General features: G+C 42.6%; 1 protein-coding gene across 2 annotated transcripts in view; it reads right to left on the bottom strand.

Annotated features, from left to right (window-relative positions):
* Window positions 1-8490: 8490 nt before the first annotated feature.
* The window catches only part of azi2 (5-azacytidine induced 2), an 88304-nt gene continuing 83557 nt past the window's right edge, over window positions 8491-13237 (bottom strand). For both annotated transcript variants that reach the window (XM_063069495.1, XM_063069496.1), the window contains exon 8: window positions 8491-11790. In XM_063069495.1, coding sequence (XP_062925565.1) covers window positions 11390-11790 — 401 coding nt within the window. In that variant the 3' untranslated portion in view covers window positions 8491-11389. The remainder of the gene's footprint in view (window positions 11791-13237) is intronic.

Consider the following 13237-nt stretch of genomic DNA (forward strand, 5'->3'; position numbering starts at 1 on the left):
CTGCCTTAGGGACCCCAGCTCCAGATTTCTTCCTCAGGGTTTACTCCCGAAGCCTTTCCCATGAGGTTTAAAATCAGAGTTTTCCTTTTCCTATGTGGGTTGCTGTCCAAGGCTGCTGAGCCCCACCTGGCTCGATGCCATTGGAAAGTAATTATTAATTATTCCTCAAAAGTTCCACAGGATTCGAGCCTTTTCTCAGCTCCATTGTCTCCACTGCAGCTTTCCTTTCCACGTCCTCCTTCTTCAAAGAATGGGGGTTTTCCTTCCTCCACCATTGACGCTGCCCTCACCCTCATCTCCTCCATTTCTCAACCATCCGCGCTCACCACTTTTCCCGCCGCCTTAACAGTGATAGAGTTCCTTTTGTCCCTATCTACCACCCCATGAGCCTCTGCATCCATCACATCATCCTTCACAACTTCCACCATCTCCACAGGAATCCTACCACCAAACATATCTTTACATAGAAACATAGAAAACCTACAGCACAATACGGGCCCTTTGGCCCACAAAGCTGTGCCGAACATGTCCTTACCTTAGAACTACCTAGGCTTTACCCATAGCCCTCTATTTTTCTAAGCTCCATGTATCCATCCAGGAGTCTCTTAAAAGACCCTATCATATCCGCCTCCACCACCATTGCCAGCAGCCCATTCCACACACTCACCACTCTCTGCGTAAAAAAACTTACCCCTGACATCTCCTCTGTACCAAGCATCTTAAAACTATGCCCTCTCGTGCGAGCCATTTCAGCCCTGGGAAAAAGCCTCTGACTATCCACATGATCAATGCTTCTCATTATCATATACACCTATATCAGGTCACCTCTCATCCTCCGTCACTCCAAGGAGAAAAGGCTGAGTTCACTCAACCTATTCTCATAAGGCATGCTCCCCCAATCCAGGCAACATCCTTGCAAATCTCCTCTGCACCCTTTCTATGGTTTCCACATCCTTCCTGTAGTGAGGCGACCAGAACTGAGTACAGTATTCCAAGTGGGGTCTGACCAGGGTCCTATATAGCTGTAACATTACCTCTCAGCTGTTAAACTCAATCCCATGATTGATGAAGGCCAATACACCGTATGCCTTCTTAACCACAGAGTCAACCTACACAGAGCTTTGAGTGTCCTATGGACTCGTACCCCAAGATCCCTCTGATCCTCCACACTGTCAAGAGTCTTACCATTAATGCTATATTCTGCTATCATATTTGACCTACCAAAATGAACCACCTCACACTTATCTGGGTTGAACTCCATCTGCCACTTCTCAGCCCAGTTTTGCATCCTATCAATGTCCCGCTGTAACCTCTGACAGCCCTCCACACTATCCACAACACCCCCAACCTTTGTGTCATCAGCAAATTTACTAACCCATCCCTCCACTTCCTCATCCAGGTCACTTATAAAAATCACGAAGAGTAAGGGTCCCAGAACAGATCCCTGAGGCACACCACTGGTCACCAACCTCCATGCAGAATATGACCTGCTACAACCACTCCTTGCCTTCTGTGGGCAAGCCAGTTCTGGATCCACAAAGCAATGTGCCCTTGGATCCTATTTCTCCTTACTTTCTCAATAAGCCTTGCATGGGGTATCTTATCAAATGCCTTGCTAAAATCCATATATACTACATCTATGGCTCTACCTTCATCAATGTGATTAGTCACATCCTCAAACAGTCAATCAGGCTCGTAAGGCACGACCTGCTTCTGACAAAGCCATGCTGACTATTCCTAACCATACTATACCTCTCCAAATGCTCATAAATCCTGCCTCTCAGGATCTTCTCCATCAACTTACCAATCACAGAAGTAAGACTCACTGGTCTATAATTTCCTGGGCTATCCCTACTCCCTTTCTTGAATAAGGGAACAAAATCCGCAACCCTCCAATCATCCGGAACCTCCCCTTCCTCATTGATGATGCAAAGATCATCGCCAGAGGTTCAGCAATCTCCTCCCTCACTTCCCACAGTAGCCTGGGGTACATCCCGTCCAGTCCCGGTGACTTATCCAACTTGATGCTTTCCAAAAGCTCCAGCACATCCTCACTCAAGCTTTCAGTCCGCCACTCTCTCCACCTTCTGCAGGGATTGCTCCCTCCATGATTCCTTTGTTCATTCGTCTCACCCCGTTAATTTCCATCCCGGCACTTATCCCTGCAAGTGGTAAAGTGCTGCACCTCCCCCCTCACCTCCATTCAGGGCCCCAAACAATCCTCCCAGGTGAGGTAACACTTCATGTATAAATCTTCTGGGGTCATCTATTGCAGCCTCCTCTACATTGGTGAGAGACCGTCATAAACTGGGGGGCTGCTTTGTGGAGCACCTCCGCTCCATCCGCCAAAAGCCGAACTTCCCGGTGGCCAAACATTTTTAATTCTGATTTCCTTTCCCGTTCCAACATGTCAGTCCGTGACTTCCTTTTCTGCCACGATGAGGCCACGCTCAGGATGGAGGAGCAACACCTCATATTTCATCTGGGTAGCCTCCAACCTGATGGCATGATATTGATTTCTCCTTCTAGTAAAAACAAATATTCTCTCCCCTTTCTGCTTCTATTCCCCATTCTGGTCTCTTACCTCTGCTCACCTGCCTATCACCTCCCCTGGGTCCCCTCCTCCTTCCCTTTCTCATATGGTCCGCTCTCCTCTCCTATCAGATTCCTTCCTCTCCAGCCCATTCCCCTACCTGGCTTCACTTATCACCTTCTAGCTAGCCTCCTTCCCCTCTCCCCACCTTTTTATTCTGGCTTCTTCCCCTTCCGCCTTCCTTTCTGGTCCTGAAGAAGGAACTTGGCCCAAAATGTCGACTGTTCATTCATTTCTATAGATGCTGCCTGACCTGCTGAGTTCCTCCAGCATTTTGTGTGTGCTGCCTTGCACCTTATTGTCTATCTACACTGCACTTTCTTTGTAAATGCAGCACTTTATTCTGCATTGTTATTGTGTTTCCCTTATACTTCAATGCCCTGTTCTAATGAATTGATCTGTATGAACAGTATTGAAGACAAGTTTCTTACTGTAGTTCAGTAAAGCAACTTAAACTAATTTGATTCCATTAATTTTTGCTGAAATTGCATCAAGAAATTAGCAGAAGTCTTGCTGAAGTGCTAATTCACAGTAACATTTGACTGATTTAAAATACTTCCTACTCCTTCTCGCCTAGCAGATCAGCTACTAGTTTTGTGCTGAAATGATAACTTCCTATTTGAGTGAGCATCAAATGTTGTTCGTGTTGGCTGATAATATTTATATATTTCAGTGCTTACCCTTTCAGAACCATCTTTGTATATTTGGAACTAATGGCTTTCCCAGCAGGTGTGACTGGAGTCGGCTGTTACACCCCAGGCTCTGAGTGGTATGGATTCTCTCCAAGTACACACCACCAATCTGCTGTAGTCAAGCATAAACATAAGAGATCCTCCAAATGCTGGAAATCTTGAATAACACACACAGAATGCTGGAGGAACTCAGAAAGTCAGGCAGCATCTATGAGGTGGAATAAACAGATTAATATTTAAGATTAGCTTTAGTTGTCACATGTACATTGGAACATACCGTGAATTGTGTTGTTTGCATCTAAGACCAACACTGACTTAAAAGTGTCGCTATTCTTCCAGCACCAACATAGCACACCCACAACTTACTAACTCAAACCAGTACGTCTTTTCGGATTGTGGGAGGAAACTGGAGCACCCCGAGGGAAGCTCCACGGTCATGGGGAGAATATATAAATTCCTTACAGACAATGGCAGGAATTGAACTCTGACCTTCTGTTCGCTTGCTCTGTAAAGTATTATAATTGCTGTGCTACCATGCCACTGTTTATTTTCCTCCATAGCTGATGTTTGTTCTTCACAGATACTGCCTGACCTGCTGAGTTCCTCCAGCATTTTATGTGTGCTTCTACAGAATCAGAATCAGGTTTATTATCACCGGCATGTGCCGTGAAATTTTTTAACTCAGCAGCAGCAGATCAGTGCAATACATAATCTAGCAGAGAAAAAATAATTATAATAAATAAAATGAAAAAATAAATAAACAAATAAATCAATTACGTATATTGAATAGATTTTTAAAAACATGCAAAAACAGAGATACTGTATATTAAAAAAAGTGAGGTAGTGTCCAGATTCAATGTCCATTTAGGAATCAGATGGCAGAGGGGAAGAAGCTGTTCCTGAATCGCTGAGTGTGTGCCTTCAGGCTTCTGTATCTCCTACCTGATGGTAACAGTGTGAAAAGGGCATGCCCTGGGTGCTGGAGGTCCTTAATAATGGACGCTGCCTTTCTGAGACACCGCTCCATAACGATGTCCTGGGTACTTTGTAGGCTAGTGTTCAAGATGGAGCACTCTAGATTTACAACCTTGTGCAGCTTCTTTCGGTCCTGTGCAGTAGCCCCTCCATACAGTGATGCAGCCTGTCAGAATGTTCTCCGTGGTTATTGAGTGTATTTGTTGACATGCCAAATCTCTTCAAACTCCTAATAAAGTATAGTCACTGTCTAGCCTTCTTTATAACTACATCGATATGTTGGGACCAGGTTAGATCCTCAGAGATCTTGACACCCAGGAACTTGAAGCTGCTCACTCTCTCCACTTCTGATCCCTCTATAGGATTGGTATGTGTTCCTTCATCTTACCCTTCCTGAAGTCCACAATCAGCTATTTTGTCTTACTGACATTAAGTGCCAGCTTGTTGGGGCAGCATCACTCCACTAGTTGGCATATCTCACTCCTGCCACCTGAGATTCTACCAACAATGGTTGTATTGTCAGCAAATTTATAGATGGTATTTGAGCTATGCCGGGCCACAAGGTCATGAGTATATAGAGAGTGGAGCAGTGGGCTAAGCACACACCCCCGAGGTGTGCCAGTGTTGATCGTCAGCGAGGAGGATATGTTATCACCAATCCGCACAGATTGTGGTCTTCTGGTTAGGAAGTCGAGGATCCAATTGCAGAGGGAGGTACAGAGGCCCAGATTCTGCAACTTCTCAATCAGGATTGTGGGAATGATGGTGTTAAATGCTGAGCTATAGTCAATGAACAGCATCCTGACGCAGGTGCTTGTGTTGTCCAGGTGGTCTAAAGCCATGTAAAGAGATTGCATCTGCCATTGACCTATTGTGGCGATAGGCAAAATGCAATTGGTCCAGGTCCTTGCTGAAGCAGGAGTTCAGTCTTGTCATGACCAACCTCTCAAAGCATTTCATCACTGTCGATGTGAGTGAAGATTTAATTCAGGCCTTCGCAATAGAAGTACAAGGACCTAGAAACCCTTGTGCAGTATGTCACTTCTGTGCAAGGTTCAGAATTCCTGTATGGTACCCAAGTGATTGTGATAGAATGGGTTTGCATGAGTTAACACAAACCAATGCCTTTCTTTCTCTGCTTGCTAACTCACTGCATAGTTAGCTGAAGAGCCAAGGATCCAAAAAGGGTGGGATAGGAAAGGGGACATCTGGGATTAAGGAGCAGAAGATAGAAGCAACATTCATAATTAAGAAAATGGAAATTGGACAAACTCTGAAGTCAGGATCTTTGGGTTGGCTGGACAAACATGGCAGGACCCAAACACAATGGAAGGAATAGAAAGGAGATGTAAACGAACAAACTGAAGACAGATCTGCCTGCACCAGCTGTGGTCCAAGTAAGCATCTCCCTTCCAACTGACGGTGATGTTGGGGCCTACCCTTGAAACTCTTCCCTGATGCAGTTCTCATGAAGAGTTTTGGCCTGAAACATCAACTATTCAAGTCCTCTTCACAGAATAGTTGAGTTCCTCAAGTTTTGTGTGTGTTGCTCCTGCTGCTGTTTTTTTTTTCTCATTTTCAGTTGGGGTTAAGTGTATGAAACCCCTTTTTACTGGGCGTCTGTAGAAATGGCTTATTAACCCCTCACTAACAACCACGCCGAGAAAACCCACCTTCTCTAGCTTCATATGTCTAGGGTGTATACAACTTTGGTCCTGTCAAATCCATGAGATTGAGATGTCTCGCCCACCCAAACCCTAGTTAGTGTGATTGCTGGGTGATTTACTGCCCTGTAATAGCCCGTGGCATGAAATAACAGATCACACACTGCATACAATTATAAATTAGTATATTTATGAACATTAATGAAAGAGCTAGTAAAGAAAGAAAAGAACGAAAAGGGCCTATTGTAATTAAACAGTCAAATATGCACAGGGTGGAGCTCAAATCTTCCAAAAGCCATACTCACCGATTCTGGGTAGACCTCTGCGTCTTGGCTCCATCGAATCGCGTTTTCCCACTGGATCAAATCTTACGACCGGTTCTCTCCAGTGTCTTCTCTCTTCATCTTCCGCCAAATAAAGACAAAGCCCCACACTGGTGTCAGTTACAAATGCTGCTCCCCCAGCCTTCTCAAGAACCTACTCCTTATTCTACTCTCCTGACTGGATGACCCACCTTCCTATGCATCCCTTATCTTTAACAGTAATACAAACACTGCTTCCACAGAAAGACTATTACATGAAATACTCTACAACATTAGCAGTAAAACAGGGTTTTACACATACATGATGGTGGGAGGAAATTATAAAACACATCTGGGATCAGGACCACAGCATCAAGTGCCATGATTCTCCAGAACATGGAACAGTAGTACACAGTACAGATCCTTCAGCCCACAATATTATGCCGACTTTTTAACCAATCTAATCTTCCCTCCCACATCACCCTTCAATTTTCTATCATACATGTGTCTACTCATCTGCCTCTACCCAACCACCACTCTCTGTGTAAAAAAGCTGCCTCTGACATTCCTGTTGTACTTTCTTCTAATCACTTTAGCCATTTCCACCCTGGGGAAAAGTCTGTCTATCCACTCAATCCATGTCTCTTAACATCTTGTAGACCTCCATCAAGTCACTTCTCACCCTCCTTCACTCAACTTCTCCCTCACAAACCATGCCCTCTAATCCAGGCACCATCCTGGTAAATCACCTCTGCTCCTTCTCTAATTCTTCCTATAATGGGGCGAGCAGAATGAAACCACTGTTTAAAGAATGGCATCGCACCAAGACCCCACAGCTAATCTTCCTCTCAAGGGCTTAATCCATCTCTACAGGAACCTGAAGACACACTCAACGTTGTTGGAACAGCTTCTTCCCCTCCGCTATCAGATCTCTGACTGGAAAACGAACCAACCCATGAACACTACTTCACCTTTTTGCATTACGTATTTAGTTTGTACCTGCACAGTACTATGCAAAGGTATCTGGCACAATAGTTATTGTGTGCAGTACTGTAGTAATTTTATGTTTTGCACTGTGCTGCTGCCTCAAAAACAACACATCTGGTTTCTTTCCTTCATCAAGGACTGACATTTAGTGAAATTTTTCTACATATTTAGAATTATGGAGGCCACGAGCTACATCTATGAAGTGAAATAATTATTGGACGGCAGTTTTTGGTCCTGATTTACCAAAAACATAACCCATCTGAAATGGCACCCGAACATACACGTGACAGAGTTTATGATCCAATTCAGGGCAGCTTCCCTAGTAAATGTAGAAAAAGGCCAGCAATATCATGAAGGATCCCACCCACCATGCTCATGGACAGTTTAGAGTTGTAGAGTCATAGAAAAGTATAGCACAGAAACAGGCCCTTTAGCCCAACTTGTCCATGCCAAACCACTTAAACTACCTACTCCCATTGACCTGCACTCCAGACCCCCACTATCCATGTACCTACACAATCTTCTCTTAAACATAGAAATTGATCTTACATGCACCACTTACGCTGGCAGCTCTTTCCACACTCTCAACACCCTCTGAGTGAATGTTTCACCTCATGTTCTCTTAAGACCCATTCTTCCTGTGTTGGGCACGTGGTCAAGTGGTTAAGGCGTTTGTCTAGTGATCTCAAGGTCGCTGGTTCAAGCCTCAGCTGTGGCAGTGTGTCTGTGTCCTTGAGCAAGGCACTTAACCACACATTGCTCTAATTTCTGTGCGAGGAGTGGCGCCCCACACAGACTTCCAATCTGCGCCTTGTAAGGCATTTTCATGCCCAAAGCAGGCCTCTCATGGTCTGAGTCGATGTTCCCCTCTCTTAAGACTTTTCACCTTTCATCCCTAACCCATGACCTTTAGTTGTAGCCCCACCCAACCTCAGTGGAAAAAGCCTGCATACATTTACCCCATTTACAGCCCTCATAATTTTGTATACCTCTATCAAATTTCATCTTTGTGTTCCAAGGAAAAAAGTCCTTTCTCCTCCCTAAATTATCTGTGATTTCAATTGTATGGGAAGAGTGAAATCTGGAATTCATGAACATTAGGTCTCACAACTGGCTGGGAAAAGTTGAAAATTCTGAACCATCTTATAATCAGCAGTTTGAAAAGAGACTCAAATAAAAACCAATAAAAATGACCAAGAGAACAGAAGGAAACTTTGCTGAAACTTCTCTGTGGAGAAACACATGAAATAAGTTCATTTAAAAATAAAGAGGGCTCATCAAGTAAAGAGTTTAATCAGCAAAGTATATTTACAGGCCACACCAATGTCACATACACAAAAGACACAAGCCAGGAAAATGGGAGTAATTTTTCCTCATTAAATTACATGGGTTTAAAATATTTAGTCAACATACATTTATTTAATCAATATACAATACATATACAACTATGTTCTACAATGCAAACATAAATAGCAAAGTATGTTTTAATAGTGATCAGCAGGGATTATCCATACCACCTGACATGAGGAAATATTTTAGATCGTAACTAAACTTCAATTTTACTTCAGCGCCATTTTATGCTCCCACTAATTACTCAGATTGTGCATAATGAAAGGTAAATAGTACTAAGCTGGTGCTAATGATTGCAATAGAGCTCAATAAATGGGCAAAAAATGGTAATTACAAAATATGCCAAGTCACTATTAAAATTCAAAAGAAATCGAAGTGGAGGAGAACGTTAACCTTAAAATGAGGAACAATTTTCAATGAGACTTGGCAGTTATATCTGAATTATTGGGAAGTGGAAACGTGGCCTGGTCAGAGATGTCTAGGAACGTTTTCAGATTTCTGATGATGTCCTTACATTTCTGAAGAGTCCATGAACATTATGTCACTATTTTTCTTTTTGCACCACTTACTTTTTATATTTCTTACTGTAATTTATAGTTTTTTTGTGTATTGAACTGTACAGCTGCCATAAAACAACAAATTTCACGACATACAGTACTGTGCAAGTCTTAGGCACATATACACGGCTAGGCTGCCTAAGCCTTTTGCACAGTACTGTATTTGTCAATGTGAAACAGACAGTGCGTTTGTAAATCTGGCGGCAGCTAAGGCTGTTGGGTATGGTGAGGGAGGGGTGTGGGACTGATGGCAGAGGAGTGCCACAGGGGCAGACACATCCAGCCCTGAAACCCGAGACAAGGTCATTTGATTCCAAACATTGGGTTTACTGATCATTACAGAATGTCTCTCCAGTACTTCCCTCTCTCCCCCCTTTCTAAACCATGATTCCCCTCTCTCTGCCCCCTTCCCATCATCAGTCCACAATAGAGACCCCCATCAGAATCAGATTCATCATCACTCACTTGTCATGAAATTTGTATTTTTTCCTGGCAGCAGTACGGTGCAATACATCAAATTACTATAGTGCTATGCTAAAGTCTTAGGCATCCTAGCTATATATAGGTGCGCAAGACTTTTACACAGTACTATATATGTCAGTGGTAATAAACCAGATTTTAATTCTGATTCTATCAGATTCTTTCTTCTTTAGCGGTTTACCCCCTCTATCTATCCCACCCTCTCCCGCCACCCACCTTCCCCCTCACTTGATCTCACTATCCCCTTTCAGCTTGTACTCCTTCCCCTTCCCTCACCTTCTTTTGTTTTTTTTTTAAAACAATTTATTTTTGTTTTTTTTTAATATGTCATGAAAATCAGCAGGAAACAAATACTTATTGCAGTTTTAAGATAGCAATGCAATTCAATTGCACCTTTTACCAGGCTCTTCAACACAAACAATAGGAAGAAATTCCTAAGTGACCAAGGAAAAGGTTCAAGGTACGCCTGCACTGTGGCGTAGTGGTTAACACAAAGTTTTAGCGTACCAGAGACCCGGGTTCAATTCCTACCACTGCCCGCAAGGAATTTCTACATTCTCCCTGTGACCATGTGGTGCTGTGGTTTCTTCCCACAATCCAAAGATCTACCAGTTGGTAGGTTAATTGGTCATTGTAAATCGTCCTGCGATTAGGCGAGGATTAAAACAGAGGGATTTCTGGGCGGCGTGGCTCAATGGGCTGGAAGGGCCTATTCCATGCTGTATCTCAATAAGAATATTTTAAAAGTTCTCAAAAACTGACTGCGGGGAATCCCCGTCTGTTTAAAGTGGAGATGGAACATTTGTGATGGTGCTAATAATCCCGTCCATGCACTGCGAGTACAGAGAAGGCTGTTGGAAAGGAGGAAGTATACTACCTCCCACATGACCAGCTATAAATCCCATCGAGCACCTTCTCTTCCTGCTCCCCCCATCCCCCATAACCAACCACTTTGGCAAAATCAACAGATCCAAAACCAGGCTCCTCAATCACCTGAGAACCTGAAGAACAGCATTAGCAATTTCTGCTCTTATATTTTAGGGTCAATGGGAGCAAATCATTCTCTTTCCAAGCAAAAGTTATAAGAGAGAAGGAATTATACAGGAAAAGCCAACAGGCTACAGAACAATTTTCCATTGTTTATGTACTCAATGAAAACACAAGTTATACAATTTTTAGAGAAATCTACAGTAGATGCTTGATTTTATTTTTAAAGCAACTATTTGTGATGTTTGGGGCAAGTTTGGCACTGAGGTTAGGAGAGGCATCTTCTAGAAATCATATATACAAAAGCATGGAGGCACTTCTAGAGAAGTCAAAATTAAACTAATATAAATTCAGTGCAGAATGATCAACTAAAATGTTTTTAGTCACAGAATAGTATTTATTTTCAATGAGAATGTGTTTCATTTATATGTCTTCAAACACAGCTTAGTAAATAAGAGGTGAGATTTGAGTTTATTACATGATATATATTTGAACTTTACTACTTAAGGCCAAGTTTGAGAATTTCAGCTACATTTTCCATATTCACAGACGTGCCCAAGTGAAGATTAAAGCTTCAGAATATAAACACTTATTTCAATGATATTTGTTTGATATACAAATGGATTACTCGCTGTATATTCTTGAAGCTTGGTGCATTCTGCAACATCCATGCTTACTTCCTGAATTCAGATATAAATTAAAAGCTTTTATCACCAGCTAATCCAATCCCCTTTAAATCAGCTTTTTAAAAATACTTTACAAATATTTTACCATCTAGCTGAATGTTCACAATTTACACAGCTCAGCTCTGGAACAAAAATGGATCACGAATATTCACAACGGGAACTTTCACAGTTGAAGAGCCAGAATTATTTCCAGTTTTCCAGAAAGCAGCATCGCTTGGACTGTCCACTGGTTGGTTTGGAAATACCCAAGAGTTATCATCAATTGTGCCCTTTCCACAAGAAACATTTTCTTCGAAGGCAGCACTGCCGACAGGAGTGGGTCGTGAATTTGCCCATGGTAAAAGGAACTCTTGGTCACAATAAGTTGCTGTATCTTGCTGGAAACAATCAGTGGTAGTTAATTTGGAAATTTTCACACCAGCACCCGCTGATGAAGGACGTAGCACTTGATATGTTGCCCCCGAAGAACTGAGCTCCAGTTTGCCACAGTCACGTAACAAATCTTCTTGGCTTTGAACTGAGTATGCAGAATACAAGGAAAAGATAACTTAATAAAAGCTATTTTAATATAACATAGAAAGTAACAGCACAGTACAGGCCCTTCAGTTTACCACGTTGTGTCGCCCTTTTATCCTACTCCAAGATCCATCTAACCCCTCCTACATAGCTCTCAATTTTTCTATCATTCATGAACCTATCTCAGAGTCTCTTAAATGTCCCCAATGCATCTGCCTCTACCACCACCCCTGGCAGGGTGTTCCACTCACTTACCACACTGTGTGAAAAATTCTACCTCTAACATCCCCACCATACTTTTCTTTAATCACCTTAAAATCAGTCATTAATAAAGCACAGTTTAACTTCTCTGTCGTAATAGGGATTTTTGTAATTAGTACTGAAAGTAGTGAAATATTCTGAAATGAAACTTTCTGATATGGTGAAACATACCAGGACTGTGACAGGATTTAAAAGAATAAATTATGGAATGGAATTATTTTAATTGTCTTTTATGGCACTGGAGGAGTTGTCTGATGAAGACAGGGGAGAGTCAGGGCAGCAGAAGGAAAATCGTTTAACAACTATTCCTTAGCATTCAGTCAATTCTACCCAGCAAAGCACAGAGAGAGTAACAGTATTCATGGGAACATAAGAGCCATTAAAATTATGTCATAGAACACTACATCACAGAGACAGACTCTCCAGCCCATCGAGCCTGCCCTCCTGTCTTCCTATACCCCTCTTGGTGTACTCTGCAACTGTCCTCTCTCGTTCCTCATTCTTCTGCTCCTGGGTTTCTGTGCTCCTGTGTGAAGGTCTTTACCGTAAGATGCTTACAATGGCTTTCATATTTCTTGTATCCATAAGACCATAAGATACAGGAGCCGAATTAGGCAAGTTGGCCCATTGAGTCTGCTCCATCATTTTATCATGGCTCATCCATCTTCCCTCTCAGACCCAATCTTCAGCCTTCACCCCATATCCCTTCATACCCAGACCAATCAAGAATCTATCAACCTTTGCCTTAAATATAAAGACTTGGCCTTCATAGCCACCTGTGGCAAGGAATTCCCCAGATTTACCAATCTCTGGCCAAAGAAATTCCTCCTCATCCCGGTTCTAAAAGAACACCCCTCTGTTCTGAGGCTGTCCTCTGGTCTTGGACTCCCCCACCTTAGGAAACATCTCCCCTACATCCACTTTATTGAGGCCTTTCAACATTCAATATGTTTCAATGAAACCGTCCCTCATTCTTCTGAATTCTACTGAGTACAAGCCCAGAGCCATCAAACACTCTTTCATATGACACACCATTCAATCCTGCTAGTGTTTTCCACAGTGAAAACAGTTGCAAAATGTCCATCAAGTTCATCTTCCATTTCTTTGTCCCGCATTACTACGTCACCAGCTTCAATTTCCGGTGGTCCAATATCAACTCTCACTTCCCTTTTACTCTTTACATAATT

The sequence above is a fragment of the Mobula hypostoma genome, chromosome 17 (genome assembly GCF_963921235.1).
Source record: "Mobula hypostoma chromosome 17, sMobHyp1.1, whole genome shotgun sequence".
NCBI classification, from domain to species: Eukaryota; Metazoa; Chordata; class Chondrichthyes; order Myliobatiformes; family Myliobatidae; genus Mobula; species Mobula hypostoma.